This window comes from Pseudophryne corroboree, chromosome 8 (genome assembly GCF_028390025.1).
Source record: "Pseudophryne corroboree isolate aPseCor3 chromosome 8, aPseCor3.hap2, whole genome shotgun sequence".
Classification (NCBI taxonomy): domain Eukaryota; kingdom Metazoa; phylum Chordata; class Amphibia; order Anura; family Myobatrachidae; genus Pseudophryne; species Pseudophryne corroboree.
The window spans coordinates 65,659,483-65,679,158 of record NC_086451.1 but is presented as its reverse complement, the minus strand read 5'-3'; the positions used below and the strand labels follow the sequence as shown (position 1 = coordinate 65,679,158).

Below are 19,676 nucleotides of genomic sequence, written 5' to 3'. Positions count from 1 at the left end.
CCCACTAGGTTTAATGTATGCCTGCCACATATCTAGTGGCTTTTAAAGGCATACTAGTCACCTGACACAGCCGATAAATTGCTAAGAAACAGCTGACACAGGTTTAGAACAATTAAGATTACACAGGGGTGCATGAAAAGGCCTGTGACCATGGTTAATAAGAGTTAACCAAAGATTAACCCCAAAATATACAAACAAATATAGAAAACCACAGCACTCGCCACCCCAGAAGCGGGGTGCAGTGTCTGCACTCACCACTCATAGGGTGGGGTGCATGCAGCCCATGGCCACCTACCCAAATACATACAAAATAGAGAATTCAGCACTCACCATAGCAAGCTCACTTGTCCTCACAACATCAATAAATAAATAAATGATGGGGGTTTAGTTGGTGGATTGGCCAATGCACGGAAGCCTGCATACCGATTTTCAAGGTACCCCACCTTCATGCAGGTCCTACACTATCACAAAGCCTAAAGAATTAAAACCTGGCAACTGTATCACATATAATATAACTGCAAATATGCCCACTAGGTTTAATGTATGCCTGCCACATATCTAGTGGCTTTTAAAGGCATACTAGTCACCTGACACAGCCGATAAATTGCTAAGAAACAGCTGACACAGGTTTAGAACAATTAAGATTACACAGGGGTGCATGAAAAGGCCTGTGACCATGGTTAATAAGAGTTAACCAAAGATTAACCCCAAAATATACAAACAAATATAGAAAACCACAGCACTCGCCACCCCAGAAGCGGGGTGCAGTGTCTGCACTCACCACTCATAGGGTGGGGTGCATGCAGCCCATGGCCACCTACCCAAATACATACAAAATAGAGAATTCAGCACTCACCATAGCAAGCTCACTTGTCCTCACAACATCAATAAATAAATAAATGATGGGGGTTTAGTTGGTGGATTGGCCAATGCACGGAAGCCTGCATACCGATTTTCAAGGTACCCCACCTTCATGCAGGTCCTACACTATCACAAAGCCTAAAGAATTAAAACCTGGCAACTGTATCACATATAATATAACTGCAAATATGCCCACTAGGTTTAATGTATGCCTGCCACATATCTAGTGGCTTTTAAAGGCATACTAGTCACCTGACACAGCCGATAAATTGCTAAGAAACAGCTGACACAGGTTTAGAACAATTAAGATTACACAGGGGTGCATGAAAAGGCCTGTGACCATGGTTAATAAGAGTTAACCAAAGATTAACCCCAAAATATACAAACAAATATAGAAAACCACAGCACTCGCCACCCCAGAAGCGGGGTGCAGTGTCTGCACTCACCACTCATAGGGTGGGGTGCATGCAGCCCATGGCCACCTACCCAAATACATACAAAATAGAGAATTCAGCACTCACCATAGCAAGCTCACTTGTCCTCACAACATCAATAAATAAATAAATGATGGGGGTTTAGTTGGTGGATTGGCCAATGCACGGAAGCCTGCATACCGATTTTCAAGGTACCCCACCTTCATGCAGGTCCTACACTATCACAAAGCCTAAAGAATTAAAACCTGGCAACTGTATCACATATAATATAACTGCAAATATGCCCACTAGGTTTAATGTATGCCTGCCACATATCTAGTGGCTTTTAAAGGCATACTAGTCACCTGACACAGCCGATAAATTGCTAAGAAACAGCTGACACAGGTTTAGAACAATTAAGATTACACAGGGGTGCATGAAAAGGCCTGTGACCATGGTTAATAAGAGTTAACCAAAGATTAACCCCAAAATATACAAACAAATATAGAAAACCACAGCACTCGCCACCCCAGAAGCGGGGTGCAGTGTCTGCACTCACCACTCATAGGGTGGGGTGCATGCAGCCCATGGCCACCTACCCAAATACATACAAAATAGAGAATTCAGCACTCACCATAGCAAGCTCACTTGTCCTCACAACATCAATAAATAAATAAATGATGGGGGTTTAGTTGGTGGATTGGCCAATGCACGGAAGCCTGCATACCGATTTTCAAGGTACCCCACCTTCATGCAGGTCCTACACTATCACAAAGCCTAAAGAATTAAAACCTGGCAACTGTATCACATATAATATAACTGCAAATATGCCCACTAGGTTTAATGTATGCCTGCCACATATCTAGTGGCTTTTAAAGGCATACTAGTCACCTGACACAGCCGATAAATTGCTAAGAAACAGCTGACACAGGTTTAGAACAATTAAGATTACACAGGGGTGCATGAAAAGGCCTGTGACCATGGTTAATAAGAGTTAACCAAAGATTAACCCCAAAATATACAAACAAATATAGAAAACCACAGCACTCGCCACCCCAGAAGCGGGGTGCAGTGTCTGCACTCACCACTCATAGGGTGGGGTGCATGCAGCCCATGGCCACCTACCCAAATACATACAAAATAGAGAATTCAGCACTCACCATAGCAAGCTCACTTGTCCTCACAACATCAATAAATAAATAAATGATGGGGGTTTAGTTGGTGGATTGGCCAATGCACGGAAGCCTGCATACCGATTTTCAAGGTACCCCACCTTCATGCAGGTCCTACACTATCACAAAGCCTAAAGAATTAAAACCTGGCAACTGTATCACATATAATATAACTGCAAATATGCCCACTAGGTTTAATGTATGCCTGCCACATATCTAGTGGCTTTTAAAGGCATACTAGTCACCTGACACAGCCGATAAATTGCTAAGAAACAGCTGACACAGGTTTAGAACAATTAAGATTACACAGGGGTGCATGAAAAGGCCTGTGACCATGGTTAATAAGAGTTAACCAAAGATTAACCCCAAAATATACAAACAAATATAGAAAACCACAGCACTCGCCACCCCAGAAGCGGGGTGCAGTGTCTGCACTCACCACTCATAGGGTGGGGTGCATGCAGCCCATGGCCACCTACCCAAATACATACAAAATAGAGAATTCAGCACTCACCATAGCAAGCTCACTTGTCCTCACAACATCAATAAATAAATAAATGATGGGGGTTTAGTTGGTGGATTGGCCAATGCACGGAAGCCTGCATACCGATTTTCAAGGCACCCCACCTTCATGCAGGTCCTACACTATCACAAAGCCTAAAGAATTAAAACCTGGCAACTGTATCACATATAATATAACTGCAAATATGCCCACTAGGTTTAATGTATGCCTGCCACATATCTAGTGGCTTTTAAAGGCATACTAGTCACCTGACACAGCCGATAAATTGCTAAGAAACAGCTGACACAGGTTTAGAACAATTAAGATTACACAGGGGTGCATGAAAAGGCCTGTGACCATGGTTAATAAGAGTTAACCAAAGATTAACCCCAAAATATACAAACAAATATAGAAAACCACAGCACTCGCCACCCCAGAAGCGGGGTGCAGTGTCTGCACTCACCACTCATAGGGTGGGGTGCATGCAGCCCATGGCCACCTACCCAAATACATACAAAATAGAGAATTCAGCACTCACCATAGCAAGCTCACTTGTCCTCACAACATCAATAAATAAATAAATGATGGGGGTTTAGTTGGTGGATTGGCCAATGCACGGAAGCCTGCATACCGATTTTCAAGGTACCCCACCTTCATGCAGGTCCTACACTATCACAAAGCCTAAAGAATTAAAACCTGGCAACTGTATCACATATAATATAACTGCAAATATGCCCACTAGGTTTAATGTATGCCTGCCACATATCTAGTGGCTTTTAAAGGCATACTAGTCACCTGACACAGCCGATAAATTGCTAAGAAACAGCTGACACAGGTTTAGAACAATTAAGATTACACAGGGGTGCATGAAAAGGCCTGTGACCATGGTTAATAAGAGTTAACCAAAGATTAACCCCAAAATATACAAACAAATATAGAAAACCACAGCACTCGCCACCCCAGAAGCGGGGTGCAGTGTCTGCACTCACCACTCATAGGGTGGGGTGCATGCAGCCCATGGCCACCTACCCAAATACATACAAAATAGAGAATTCAGCACTCACCATAGCAAGCTCACTTGTCCTCACAACATCAATAAATAAATAAATGATGGGGGTTTAGTTGGTGGATTGGCCAATGCACGGAAGCCTGCATACCGATTTTCAAGGTACCCCACCTTCATGCAGGTCCTACACTATCACAAAGCCTAAAGAATTAAAACCTGGCAACTGTATCACATATAATATAACTGCAAATATGCCCACTAGGTTTAATGTATGCCTGCCACATATCTAGTGGCTTTTAAAGGCATACTAGTCACCTGACACAGCCGATAAATTGCTAAGAAACAGCTGACACAGGTTTAGAACAATTAAGATTACACAGGGGTGCATGAAAAGGCCTGTGACCATGGTTAATAAGAGTTAACCAAAGATTAACCCCAAAATATACAAACAAATATAGAAAACCACAGCACTCGCCACCCCAGAAGCGGGGTGCAGTGTCTGCACTCACCACTCATAGGGTGGGGTGCATGCAGCCCATGGCCACCTACCCAAATACATACAAAATAGAGAATTCAGCACTCACCATAGCAAGCTCACTTGTCCTCACAACATCAATAAATAAATAAATGATGGGGGTTTAGTTGGTGGATTGGCCAATGCACGGAAGCCTGCATACCATATTTTGGGGTTAATCTTTGGTTAACTCTTATTAACCATGGTCACAGGCCTTTTCATGCACCCCTGTGTAATCTTAATTGTTCTAAACCTGTGTCAGCTGTTTCTTAGCAATTTATCGGCTGTGTCAGGTGACTAGTATGCCTTTAAAAGCCACTAGATATGTGGCAGGCATACATTAAACCTAGTGGGCATATTTGCAGTTATATTATATGTGATACAGTTGCCAGGTTTTAATTCTTTAGGCTTTGTGATAGTGTAGGACCTGCATGAAGGTGGGGTACCTTGAAAATCGGTATGCAGGCTTCCGTGCATTGGCCAATCCACCAACTAAACCCCCATCATTTATTTATTTATTGATGTTGTGAGGACAAGTGAGCTTGCTATGGTGAGTGCTGAATTCTCTATTTTGTATATATATATATATATATATATATATATATATATATATATATATATATATATATATATATATATATATATATATATATAATTATTATTCTACCTATCTCTAGCTATATCTTGAGTTTTATGGATAGTTGTGTCTTTCTTTATCATCCACTAGGGGTCACTGGAGTACTCTTGGGATATGGACGGGCGTAGCCGAACAAAGGCACTGAATATTCAAATTTAGGACTCTCCCCCCCCTCCATATCCCCAAGTACCTCAGTGTACTTTGCCAGTGTTTTTTCGGTGCTCACAGATGAACATCGGCTTGTGGCAATGGCCACTTTTCAGATTTTTATTTTTATTTTTAATTTTTACACTTCCCGTCTCAGTTTATGGAAAAACATGGGTCCGGGATGGTGCCGCTGCAAGGCAGCGGATGGCGTGTCGGTCCTCACAAAGAGCACCCTCACAGCCACAGGCGCTATAGGCAAGCGCATGGCGTGTCGGTCCTCACAAAGAGCACCCTCACAGCCACAGGCAGCCACTGTCTCCTGCAAACTGAACGGAGCTTACAGAAAGAAGCTCCGTCACAGCCAGGATAAGACAAAGAGCTGGAAGGATCTACAGCTGCAAGGAGCTTACAGAAGCTCCGTCACAGCCAAGATGAGGCTGAAACGGAGCTTGCAGAGAGAAGAGAAGGCGGCACAAGGTATGAGTGTCAGGGCGGTCAGCTCACGCTGCCGCCCTGCTGTGTGTGAGTGTTATACTGTAGAAATGCCATAGCCGCTGAGCACGTGAGTGTTATACTGTAGAAAGAGCACGCCGCTGAAGGTCTTGCTGAACGATGCGCAGAGCGGCCGCACGTCACTCAGACGTTGGCCGCTCTCACTGCGCTGATGGCCCGGTACGAGAATCTCCGTGCGCTGTACTAAGCAGAGCGGCCGCACGTCACTCAGACGCCGGCCGCTCTCACTGCTCTGAGGGCACGGCACCGCTACACGCCACCGACATTCTCCTGGGCTGAACTAAGCAGAGCGGCCGCACGTCACTCAGACGCCGGCCGCTCTCACTGCTCTGATGCGGCACCGTTACACGCCGCCGACATTCTCCGGGCGCTCAACTAAGCAGAGCGGCCGCACGTCACTCAGACGCCGGCCGCTCTCACTGCTCTGATGGCCCGGCACCGCTACACGCCGCCGAGACGCTCCTCTACTAAAGAGAGCGGCCGCACGTCACTAAAGGACGCAGGCCACTCTTCCAGAGAGACACCGCAGACACAGGGAGACTGTGTACTGCTGTAGGAAGCAGCTGCCGGACGGCTCCCCGGCGCTAGATTCAGGCTCTCCTGCTCTCCCTGCTCCCGATCTCCGTACGCTGCAGGTACGGGATGCAGGGGGGGGGGGGGGAATAATACCCATAGCAGCAGCAAAGGCTGCAGGGGTTCAAAATACACAAGCAGCGCAGCACGTTAAACAATGTACACTGTGTACTGTGATGTTTCAGCACGTTTTATATATATATACATATAATGAAGCTTTTGCTGGCGAAACTGTCTATAATATCAGTATGAACTGTGATTATATGTGTAAACACTTTGTATATATATATAATATATATATGAGGCTTTGGCTGACAATAGGTTATCAGTGGCATAACCTATTGCACGTTTAACCATGTTTTCTGTTATTTTTGGTTACAGTTGCAAGATAAATACACTGCAGGCAGTGCTCATATTATTTGAATAAATGCATATATTTTACTGTATCCTACACCTGGGCAAAGTAACTGTATAATAGGCTATTAAGCCTATATTAAAACTGCAGCAGGTAACCTGTACTGTGATTTTCTGGGAAAGCATGGCATGACGGCCATTTTAATCATTGCTGGTTTTCCAGTTATAATTCCAGACCATACACCTCTACTCCACAAGGAGGCGCAGGGGTGTTAGTGGGAATTTTTTAGTTCAAGATAATTCTAGAACATTCCTGCCCTACATCTTTAAGCCACCAGAAGGCGCAGGGGTGTTAGTAGGAATTTGGTTCGGGTTTCATGCCCATGTGAACTGCTTTTCACATAAAGACTTTAGTTTCCTAATAAATATGCTGTTCAGCAATAACATATATATATAGATATATATGCCATATAATAATGTTATTAAGTCGTGCAAGTGTCTGTCTGTTGCCTATTATGATGTCTGTCTACATAGCGAATAAGGCTCTAGTGCAGACTAAAAATGTTAACATTGGCAATTCAAATTAAAACAGCGGTAATCGGAGTCTCAGAATAACTCCGCCAGCGCTAACAAAAGACAATCTTTCCAAAGTGACAATTTTCCTTTGGGTACCAGAGTGTTTATTTCACTAGTCTTATAATTTAATGCACGATTCTATGTCAAATCTCACACCGATAACTACAAGTGAGAAGGGTACATTAGTCCAGCATTCAGATAGTGCGGGGTTTTGGACAACCATACATAATCGTTTCCAAAAGGACGCGATCCGCCATTGGTATATGCGTTTCTGTCAAACATTATAAAAACCACAGATACATTTGGGTCACTAGAATCTATGTATGAAACCATGCCGATCACGGTTAAAAGAAGCTGCAGAGTATATCTGTAAAGCTTTTGCTAACGCCGGTTATTTTCAATGTCGCTAGTTAAGCGCGACAAGGCCAGAGCTTGTTTGCTCCTAAATTGGATATATGTGTAACGACATTTTATCCCTTTACGATATTCTGCCATTAGCGCATACAATATACTTGTAACGGCGTTTTATTCCTTTATAAAAATCACTCACGCCTTGTAACGACAGGACGTTACAGTCAGCAAGCCAGTGGTTTGATGACCTCTTTTACAATTGTGGAAGTGCGTCTTTTCAGGTTACATTTGCGAGGTTTCATGACTTCAACTCATATATGTCTCAGCTATTTACAGCTTAGAGTACAAAACTGCTTCTGGCGAACGGTTTGGCAGGTTGTCATTTAGTCTTTGCTGGTTTATAAACCAGGCAATAGTACGCCAACAGAGTCAAAATTACTTATTCCCGTCTGTTTGAGCAAAATCAAACAGCTCCGTTGCAATATCAATCAGCAAGTCATTTACTACAGTTAGAAAATGGATTTTCTGCAGTTAGTTTTTGCTTATTGCAGCCACAAAATTGTATAATTGCATTTGATCTTCACAATGCGTATTTACCCAGTCCGGTTTCTTCATCACAGGTTCTAGCGTTTGCAAATCGCCACAACCATTAACCATTTCATTTATACCGTTGCTTATCGCTTCCGGTATTTACCAAAGTGATGTTGGAATAATCGCTCATCTCACATAAGAACTATGTATCAATAAAGTTCCTCTATCTTGCGCTACTAAGGTATACTGCGGTAGCAGATTAAGTTCGAAAACAATCACATCTAAGTCGGTCTAAACGATGTCAATTCCTAGGTAAGATTATAAATAAGGTAAATCAAAGACTTTTACCTACTACACCAGCAAGAACAAAGGTACACGCACAGCGGTACATTGGTGTATTCACTTATTAAGAATAAAGATGTGTTTTCAACGCAAAGGTTCTAAAACACGACAGATTGCTGTCAATAAATGTCCTAGAACTCTGTGCATTTTACAATGCAATAGATAAATGTCCTAGAACTCTGTGCATTTTACAATGCAATAAATGATTCGTTTTCAGTCTGACCAGGGATAGACTCTGGGTTCTCTTCAGAACGAATAAATCTTTCGCTTTTTACTAAAGATTTCTGTGGACAGGAACAACCGTGAGTTTCATGTAATTTTGTTTTTTCATGCCTGGCTCACGCTGCCCTTAAGCAGTCAAACAAAGCAACGGCAGTTGCATACACAACAACCAGTGAAAACCAAGAAGCCGCATGGCAATGCGGCAGGTAACTCAAATCTTCAATGGCTCAGAACGCCATTATGTGAAAATGTCAAGACATCAATCCGTGAGTGGACATTTGTTAGACAAAAGATCTCACCCGTCAGGGTTTGGATCTTGAAAACTGGACATTAAATCCAGAGGTGTTTCATATGTGAGTCCACAGAAGGCGGTTACCCCAAGTATACATAATGGCATCTCGCCACAATTACAAAAGCTCAGTATGTGTACATCACATTCATGGGGTCATTCAGCATCGTGTATCTGGCTCCACCATTTTCCGCTTCTCTCTTCGTTGCCAAAACGGATCAGAAGACAGTTCGTCACAGTCATACTGGTGGTATCTCATGGGTTTCGGAGAAGTTTGCTTCTCGAATTTTCAAGTAATACTTGCACACGATCTTGGCCCGCTCATAATACGGCCAACCTGTTACATCACGGAACGTTCTTTTACCCATAGTTACCTATGTACCTATTATCTATGTACCGCAGCTGCGGTTGACGGGGTGAGAGTTCAGACCGCTCTCTTAAAAAATAGAGAATTACAGTATCGGTTATACCAACCATGTTACGAAATAGTAAGCCGCTTAAGGCAGCTCATAATTAAAAAAAAATTTCGTGTGCTTACATAGGTTATAAACCTCGGAAGTTTCCAACATCATACTTCAAGTACCCGTATTCTGTTAAACGGGATGGGATGGAAAACTGCGTTCATCTGCACTAAGAGTGCAGGTATCTGTGTGGTAAACTTATTTTCAAAGCGTTTGCCTCTATTTACGTCTGTAAACATCTTTCTACAAGGTGTCACCAAAGTTCAGACTCTATTTATCCCACCTACAGCGCCAGGCGATTTAAGGTTGGGTTCAGATTTCTTAGTTTTCATATTTTGGAATCCTTTCAACAAATGGGAATTAAGTTTCATATTTTTGAACCCTTACAACAAATGGGTATTAAGTTCTCACTTTGGAAAACATTTTTCTTCTAGCCTTGGCTTCGCCAAGGGTGCTTCGGCAAGGATTTTGTTTTCATATTTGGGTGCCTTGTATTCCAAGCCACCGTATTTGAGTTTTCTCATTACAAAGCAGATCTTCCGACGAAATCCGCTTTCGTATTCTTCACATCAATATACCAATAGTGGTTCCTGTGGGGACAGCACATTCTAAAATTCTGAATGTGGTACACGCGTTACGCGTTTATATATGTAGTACGTGATATGAATACGTTGTTTGTTCTATATGATACTGCAAACTGGGGTTAGCCAGTTTCTCAGCAGATTTTATCCGGTTGGATAATAATGACTACAAGTCAGGCTTACTTTAAGGCTAAGTTACAATCGCCTACGTCAGTAATAGCATCCCACAGGTTCTGTGGGAATGTCACACCCAGCGGGTCGTGGAGCGTCTACGACGCGGCTACATAGCCTTTAGTGCACCACGTTTGTGCACGTTTACACGTTATGAATGGTGGCGCCATCAGCATTTAGCTTTGGCTGTCTACTGTTACAAGTATCAAACAGCTCTCCCGCCCACGAGGGAAGCTTTGGTACGTCCCAAGAGTACTCCAGTGACCCCTAGTGGATGATAAAGAAAATAGGATTTTGGTACTTACCAGGTAAATCCTTTTCTTTGAATCCATAGGGGGCACTGGACGCCCACCCAGAGCAGTTTTACCTGGGTTGTTGTAAGCTCAAGGGAGCTTAGTGAACAAATTTAACTTGGATGGTATTAAGCTCGAAGGAGCTTAGGGTAACACATTTTCACCAATTGGCTCAAATTATAAAGTTCTATCGGTTAAGGTGTCAACTGTTTAGTTGACAATAAGGTTACGGATCAACTTTGTGGTTGTCCGTTATGTTATAGGGATTCTCCATTGTCAACCTCTCTATATCCTGTTCGCTCAGTAAAAAACACTGGCAAAGTACACTGAGGTACTTGGGGATATGGAGGGGGGGGGGAAGAGTCCTAAATTTGAATATTCAGTGCCTTTGTTCGGCTACGCCCGTCCATATCCCAAGAGTACTCCAGTGCCCCCTATGGATTCAAAGAAAAGGATTTACCTGGTAAGTACCAAAATCCTATTTTTAGATACAGCAGAGTGGGGTTGCAGGTAAACCCTCTATGTATTATACAGTCTGGACATGGCAAGTTGGTCAGTTAGATAGCGGACATGTGGCGAAATAATGTGTACGGTTTGGAAAGCATATATGTGTAATGCTGGTGAGTAAAGTGTTCACTTCATTAAATGGTTATTAAGTAGCGTGCAGAGAGATCCGTTCTTGGTGTAATGACCATAGGGGATATTTATTTTTATATATTTTATCACTATCCCTCTTCGCCACTTCCTCGTTCTGGATTTACTATTGGACATCAGGTAGGGGATTTCAGGGTGGTCTTTGTATTTGGGTGTTGATACTCATGTCCCTGCATCTCTCTTGTTTAGCTTGTAATAGAAGAAGGTGGATATGAACCGATTTGCAGAGAGAGAAGATGGTCTCGAGTGGCACAGCGCATGGGGTATCCCTCAGGGAAGAACATTGGGTCACTGTTGCGATCCCATTATGAACGCATCATATACCCCTTTCACATGTACCAGTCGGGAGCAAATATGGTGGTAAGAGTCGCGGTGGTGCTTTTCTTTTTATTTATTTTTATTTTGTCAAAGATGGCGTCCATATTGAAAAGTAAAATTTGGAGTCCTCACTCTCCTGGGTAACTGTTGCAGGATTATGGTGAAAGGCCACGTTATGACAGTGAGGAGAAGGATAAGGAGTACAAGCCTCATAGTATCCCGCTGCGGCAGTCTGTGCAGCCTTCCAAAATCACCAGCTATGGACGCCGAGCCAAGCGTTTGACGCAAGAGGTAAGAGCCTCCGAACTCCCTGTCATTGACTTGGGATTGTCCTTTTTACTTGTGGCTTTAGAGGAAAAAAACCTTACATATTTATTGCTATTTTATTTATCTGCTATTTCCTAATGTTTATATAATTATTGCTCAGCTGCTGCTTTTTGCTATAATTGTCACGCCTTTTTATCCAGCTGGCTCTTCAGGATGGTGTGTTTATGGAGGCTGTGATGGAGCCTTCACCAAGAGCCTTGCTTCTCGTTTACTTCTGGGCCTCTCACACGCCCTTTCCATCTTCTTGTCATTTTATGCAGGATCCTGACGGCTCAGATCCTGCCTCTCAAAACTCCTCCCTGCCCCCTGAAACATCGCCACCCTGGGTATATGGTCCTGTTTTTATTCCCTAAAACTCCAGTTTGCTTAATCCTATGTTCCTAATGAAATTGTGTGTAATGCTGGAAGTGTGAGTGATTTCCCAAAACAAGTTCAGTCTAAAACTGCATGGTAAATGTTCTATGAGGGGAATTCAGTTTTTTTTTTCTCTAGGTGGCCGACACTAGATGGCATCCAGTGGAGCAATTCAATTGACACATTTCAGCTTGCAGCCCCCTTGCGTCGCGCCCAGCACTTTGGTTGGGTTTCATTATTTTAAGCGCGAAAAAAACATTTAAATATCACCCCCTGATCTCCCGTCACTTTAAATGGGAGATCGGGCACGATAAACAATTGAATTCCGCCCCCAGAATGTTCTGAAATATTGAGTAAAATATAATGCCCATATTTGTTTAGCCTCTATTTACAATGTTCTGTAATTACGTAGTAATATATATCCCATTTCTTTTTGTGCTATAGCTCTCTAGTCTTGTCTTCTGTTTACTTCTCCTGATTTTATTCTTGGGTGCTGGTCTGAGATGTTCCAGATGCTTTGTCCCTTGCATTGGTCAAATGTCTTACACCTTCCTAACCTAACTGGTTTTTTTTTTTTTTTTGTACCTGAAGCCGGAACCCACTGAGGAGGACATAGAGAAAAACCCAGAGTTAAAGAAGCTTCAAATCTATGGTGCCGGTCCGAAAATGATGGGACTTGGGCTGATGGCAAAAGATAAAAATCTACGCAAGAAAGGTAAAAATAACAGCAGTTCACAGATAACTTGCTCTTCAGGTCCACAACGTGCCAACAATTAAGAACAATTAACTGAACCCCCGGTGGGGCTTAATGCACGTGTGTGGCCACCAGAAGTAGCTAGATCTTTCAGAGCCAGCACGAGAAGGACGTTATGGAAGGGAGATTATCGGAAATTTAGAATCCGTGTTATAAATGCAGTTTATTAAAGCGAACTTGGTTGTCTTTAATCCGGATTCTAACAGAGGAAATGCTATTTGAAATGGACAAAGAGCTGGGTAGCATCGGAATTTTGTGTTTTCACATGATTAAGTGATGGCAGCGAGGTTCTTCGTTTGTCGCGAGGGCATAACGTATGGTCTTCTGTTGCAGAGGGTGATATTCCAGAGTGCCCACCAACACTGGTAATTAAGGAGGAGGTTGGCGTTGATGTAAAAGTAGAGCCTGGAGAAGGGCACCAATACATAAAGCGGGAGAGGGCCCTGAGCCCTGAACCCTGCACCAAGATGACCATGAGGCTTCGCAGGAATAATAGTAACACCCAGTTTGTAAGTTTATATCATCTCTAATCCCTTTCAGCTTAAGTCTCCTATATGTCACCGACTCTCCTTATAGGCATATCTTCTATAACAAACCTCATTATTCTCACATTATTTCATGTTTCAGGTGGATTCCTATGTTTGTCGAATCTGTTCTCGGGGGGATGACGATGACCGATTGTTACTATGTGACGGCTGTGATGACAACTACCATACATTTTGCCTGCTGCCTCCTCTCCCAGAACCTCCAAAGGGTCTCTGGCACTGTCCCAAGTGTGTCATGGCTGTAAGTCAAATGTCTGTCTTCTGGACGCAATATGTGAAGAGTTTTTGTTTATCCGGTTTCCAAATATATTGACTTTTATTGGTTCAGTTATTTATGAATTTATTTATTTCTTTTACGTCCTAGAGGATGCTGGGGACTCCGTAAGGACCATGGGGATAGACTGGCTCCGCAGGAGACATGGGCACTTTAAGAAAGACTTTAGGGATGGGTGTGCACTGGCTCCTCCCTCTATGCCCCTCCTCCAGACCTCAGTTTTACTACTGTGCCCAGAGGAGACTGGGTGCATTACAGGGAGCTCTCCTGAGTTTCCTGTCAAAGTATTTTGTTAGGTTTTTTATTTTCAGGGAGCACTGCTGGCAACAGACTCCCTGCATCGAGGGACTGAGGGGAGAGAAGCAGACCTACTTCTGTGAGTTTCAAAGCTCTGCTTCTTAGGCTACTGGACACCATTAGCTCCAGAGGGATCGGTACGCAGGTCTCGCCCTCGCCGTCCGTCCCAGAGCCGCGCCGCCGTCCTCCTCACAGAGCCGGAAGATAGAAGCCGGGTGAGTATGAGAAGACTTCAAAGGCGGCAGAAGACTTCATGATCTTCACTGAGGTAACGCACAGCGGTGAAGCTGTGCGCCATTGCTCCCATACACCTCACACACAGCAGTCACTGTAAGGGTGCAGGGCGCAGGGTGAGCGCCCTGGGCAGCATATAAACCTCTCTGGCAAAAATAGGTATATATACAGTTGGGCACTGTATATATAAAGAGCCCCCGCCAGTTTCAGTATATTTGAGCGGGACAGAAGCCCGCCGCCGAGGGTTGGGGATTCTCCTTCAGCACTCACCAGCGCCATTTTCTCCACAGCACAGCGCTGAGAGGAAGCTCCCTGGACTCTCCCATGCTTAACCACGGTGAAAGAGGGTTTTGAAGAAGGCGGGGGGGCACATAATTTGGCGCATTTATATATGTACAAACAGCGCTACTGGGTAAACATATATTTATATAGTGTTTTTTCCTGGGTCATATAGCGCTGGGTGTGTGCTGGCATAATCTCTCTGTCTCTCCAAAAGGCCTTGTGGGGGAACTGTCTTCAGATAAGAGGATTCCCTGAGTGTGTGTCGGTACGTGTGTGTCGATATGTCTGAGGTAGAAGGCTTTCAGGGGGAGGAGGAGGAGAGAATGTGTGGTGTCTCTGTCGACAACGCCGACATCTGACTGGATGGATATGTGGAAGGTTTTAAGTGCTAATGTAAATTTATTGCACAAAAGATTAGACAAAGCTGAAGCTAGGGAGCAGCCAGGGAGTCAACCCATGTCTGTCCCTATGTCGCAGGGACCTTCGGGGTCTCAAAAGCGACCACTATCCCAAATTGTAGACGGATACTGACACGGATTCTGACTCCAGTGTCGACTACGATGATGCAAAGTTACAGCCAAAAGTGGCTAAATGTATTCGATATATGATCATTGCAATAAAAGATGTTTTGCATATCACAGAGGAACCCCCTGTCCCTGACACGAGGGTACACATGTATAAGGGAAAGAAACCTGAGGTAACCTTTCCCCCCTCACATGAGTTGAACTAATTATGTGAAAAAGCTTGGGAATCTCCAGACAAAAAACTGCAGATTTCCAAAAGGATTCTTATGGCGTATCCTTTCCCGCCTACGGACAGGATACGGTGGGAATCCTCCCCTAAGGTGGACAAAGCTTTAACACGCTTATCCAAAAAGGTAGCGCTGCCATCCCAAGATACGACTACCCTCAGGGGATCCTGTTGACCGCAAGCAGGAGGTTATCTTGAAGTCCATTTACACACATTCTGGTACCTTACTAAGACTGGCGATTGCGTCGGCCTGGGTTTGTAGCACGGTAGCAGCTTGAACAGATACCTTATCAGCGGATATTGAGACCCTAGATAAGGATACCATTTTATTGACCTTAGGGCATATAAAAGATGCTGTCTTATATATGTGAGATGCTCAAAGAGACATTAGTCTACTGGGTTCTAGAAGCAACACGATGTCCATTTCGGCTAGACGAGTCCTATGGACTCGGCAATGGACAGGTGATGCAGACTCAGAGGCATATGGAGGTTTTACCTTACAAGGGGGAGGAATTGTTTGGGGAAGGTCTCTCGGACCTGGTCTCCACAGCTACGGCTGGTAAATCAAATTTTCAACCTTATATTCCGTCACAGCCTAAGAAAGCGCCACATTATCAAATGCAGTCCTTTCGATCACAAAGAAACAAGAAAGTACGAGGTGCGTCCTTTCTTGCCAGAGGTAAGGGCAGAGGAAAAAAGCTGCACAACACAGCTAGTTCCCAGGAACAGAAGTCCTCCCCGGCCTCTACAAAATCCACCGCATGACGCTGGGGCTCCGCTACAGGAGTCCGCCCCAGTGGGGGCACGTCTTCGAGTTTTCAGCCACATCTGGGTTCACTCACAGGTGGATCCCTGGGCAATAGAAATTGTTTCCCAGGGTTACAAGCTGGAATTCGAAGAGGTGCCTCCTCGCCGGTTTTTCAAATCGGCCCTACCAGCTTCTCCCCCGGCAAGGGAGATAGTGTTAAATGCAATTCACAAATTGTATCTTCAACAGGTGGTGGTAAAGGTTCCCTTGCTTCAACAATGGAGGGGATATTACTCAACCCTATTTGTGGTCCCGAAACCGGACGGTTCGGTCAGACCCATTTTAAATTTAAAATCCCTGAACCTATACTTGAAAAGGTTCAAGTTGGAATCGTTTAGAGCGGTCATCGCCATCCTGGAAGGGGGGGATTTTATGGTATCTCTGGACATAAAGGATGCATACCTTCATGTTCCTATTTATCCACCTCATCAGGCGTACCTGAGATTTGCGGTACAGGATTGTCATTACCAATTTCAGACGTTGCCGTTTGGGCTTTCCACGGCCCTGAGGATTTTCACCAAGGTAATGGCGGAAATGATGGTGCTCCTGCGCAAGCAAGGTGTCAAAATTATCCCGTACTTGGACAATCTCCTCATAAAAGCGATATCAAGAAAGCAGTTACTGAACAGCGTATCACTTTCACTGAAGGTGTTACAGCAACACGGCTGGATTCTCAATATCCCGAAGTCGCAGTTGGTTCCTACGACTCGTCTGACTTTCTTGGGCATGATTCTGGATACAGGCCAGAAAAGGGTTTATCTTCCGATAGAAAAAGCTCAGGAACTCATGACTCTAGTCAGGAATTTATTGAAGCAAAAACAGGTGTCAGTGCATCACTACACACGAGTCCTGGGAAAGATGGTGGCATCATACGAAGCTATTCCCTTCGGCAGGTTCCATGCGAGGACTTTCCAATGGGACCTATTGGACAAGTGGTCTGGGTCACATCTACAAATTCATCAGTTGATCACCCTGTCCCCCAGAGCCAGGGTATCTCTCCTGTGGTGGCTGCAGAGTGCTCACCTTCTAGAAGGCCACGAGCCTCCGAGGTTGGGGAGCAGTCACGCAGGGAAGAAACTTCCAAGGTCTTTGGTCAAGTCAGGAGACTTGTCTTCACATCAACATCCTGGAACTGAGGGCCATATACAACGCCCTACGTCAAGCGGAGACCTTACTGCGCGACCGACCAGTTCTGATCCAGACAGACATCATCACCGCAGTGGCTCATGTAAACCGCCGAGGCGGCACAAGGAGCAGAGTGGCAATGGCGGAAGCCGCCAGGATTCTTCGCTGGGCGGAAAATCATGTAAGCGCACTGTCAGCAGTGTTCATTCCGGGAGTGGACAACTGGGAAGCAGACTTTCTCAGCAGACACGACCTGCATCCAGGAGAGTGGGGACTTCATCAGGAAGTCTTCGCACAGATTGCAAGTCAGTGGGGACTGCCCCAGATAGACATGATAGCATCCCGCCTCAACAAAAAGCTGCAGAGGTATTGCGCCAGATCAAAAGACCCTCAGGCGGTAGCTGTAGACGCCCTAGTGACACCGTGGGTGTTCCAGTCGGTCTATGTGTTTCCTCCTCTTCCCCTCATCCCAAAGGTGTTGAGAATAATAAGGAAAAGAGGAGTACAGACAATTCTCATTGTTCCAGATTGGCCACGAAGGACCTGGTATCCGGATCTACTGGAAATGCTCACAGAAGATTCGTGGCCTCTTCCTCTATGACAGGACCTGTTGCAACAGGGGCCCTGTCTGTTCCAAGACTTACCGCGGCTGCGTTTGACGGCATGGTGGTTGAACGCCGGATCCTAGCGGAAAAGGGCATTCCGGATGAGGTCATTCCTACTCTGATAAAGGCTAGGAAAGACGTGACAGCTAAACATTATCACCGTATATGGCGAAAATATGTTGCTTGGTGTGAGGCCAGGAATGCTCCTCCGGAAGAATTCCATCTGGGCCGTTTCCTTCACTTCCTACAAACTGGAGTGAATTTGGGCCTAAAATTAGGCTCCATTAAGGTTCAGATTTCGGCCTTATCCATTTTCTTTACAAAAGTCTGTACTTCTGGGAGAGAAGCCAATTCTTTTTGAAAGGGGATCCTTTTGTACCTCCGGTGGCGCCTTGGGACCTTAACGTGGTGTTGAGTTTCCTTAAGTCGCACTGGTTTGAACCACTTCAAACGGTGGGGTTGAAATATATCACTTAGAAAGTGGTCATGTTGTTAGCCTTGGCTTCGGCTAGGCGAGTCGGAATTGGCAGCTTTGTCTCATAAAAGCCCCTATCTAGTTTTCCATATGGATAGAGCGGAATTGCGGACCCGCCCTCAATTCTTGCCTAAGGTGGTGTCATCTTTTCATATGAACCAACCTATTGTGGTGCCTGTGGTTACGCGTGACTTTGAGGATTCCGAGTCCCTTGATGTAGTCAGGGCTTTGAAAATTTATGTGGCCAGAACGGCTAGAGTCAGAAAAACAGAAGCACTGTTTGTCCTATATGCGGCCAACAAGGTTGGCGCCCCTGCTTCAAAGCAGACTATTGCTCGCTGGATCTGTAACACGATTCAGCAGGCTCATTCTACGGCTGGATTGCCGTTACCAAAATCGGTTAAGGCCCATTCCACTAGGAAGGTGGGCTCTTCTTGGGCGGCTGCCCGGGGGGTCTCGGCACTACAGCTGTGCCGAGCTTCTACTTGGTCGGGTTCAAACAACTTTGCAAAATTCTATAAGTTTGATACCCTGGCTGAGGAGGACCTCCTGTTTGCTCAATCGGTGCTGCAGAGTCATCCGCACTCTCCCGCCCGTTTGGGAGCTTTGGTATAATCCCCATGGTCCTTACGGAGTCCCCAGCATCCTCTAGGACGTAACAGAAAATAAGATTTTAAACCTACCAGTAAATCTTTTTCTCGTAGTCCGTAGAGGATGCTAGGCGCCCGTCCCAAGTGCGGACTATTTCTGCGAGACTTGTATATAGTTTTGCTTACATAAGGGTTATGTTATAGTTTTCATCGGTCTTGGACTGATGCTATGTTGTTTTCATACTGTTAACTGGTTAGTATATCTCAAGTTATACGGTGTGATTGGTGTGGCTGGTATGAATCTTGCCCTTGGATTAACAAAAATCCTTTCCTCGTACTGTTCGTCTCCTCTGGGCACAGTTTCTCTGAGGTCTGAAGGAGGGGCATAGAGGGAGGAGCCAGTGCACACCCATTCCTAAAGTCTTTCTTAAAGTGCCCATGTCTCCTGCGGAGCCCGTCTATCCCCATGGTTCTTACTGAGTCCCCAGCATCCTCTACGGACTACGAGAAAAAGATTTACCGGTAGGTTTAAAATCTATTTTTTTTTTCCCCCTGCAGGAATGTAAAAGACCACCTGAGGCCTTTGGCTTTGAACAAGCAACACGAGAATACACTCTGCAAAGCTTTGGAGAAATGGCAGATTCTTTTAAGGCAGATTACTTCAACATGCCAGTTCACGTGAGTGTGCCAGTATTCCCCATTACTGGAGTTCTTTGCGAGTGGTCTGTGTAAACCTTGTTTTCTCTCTGAGTTTATTTAGATGGATAATTCAGGA

General features: G+C 44.7%; 1 protein-coding gene and 1 non-coding gene across 4 annotated transcripts in view; both read left to right on the top strand.

The window, feature by feature from the left end:
• Positions 1-19,676, top strand: part of LOC134948527 (lysine-specific demethylase 5C-like) — a 137,815-nt gene that overhangs the window by 66,920 nt on the left and 51,219 nt on the right. For all 3 annotated transcript variants that reach the window (XM_063936554.1, XM_063936552.1, XM_063936553.1), the window contains exons 5-11: positions 11,353-11,523; positions 11,635-11,772; positions 12,069-12,134; positions 12,754-12,877; positions 13,250-13,425; positions 13,544-13,702; positions 19,460-19,579. In XM_063936554.1, coding sequence (XP_063792624.1) covers positions 11,353-11,523; positions 11,635-11,772; positions 12,069-12,134; positions 12,754-12,877; positions 13,250-13,425; positions 13,544-13,702; positions 19,460-19,579 — 954 coding nt within the window. The remainder of the gene's footprint in view (positions 1-11,352; positions 11,524-11,634; positions 11,773-12,068; positions 12,135-12,753; positions 12,878-13,249; positions 13,426-13,543; positions 13,703-19,459; positions 19,580-19,676) is intronic.
• LOC134953781 (U5 spliceosomal RNA) lies at positions 8,723-8,838 on the top strand. Its single transcript, XR_010185779.1, has one exon. It is a non-coding gene; the product is annotated as a U5 spliceosomal RNA (small nuclear RNA).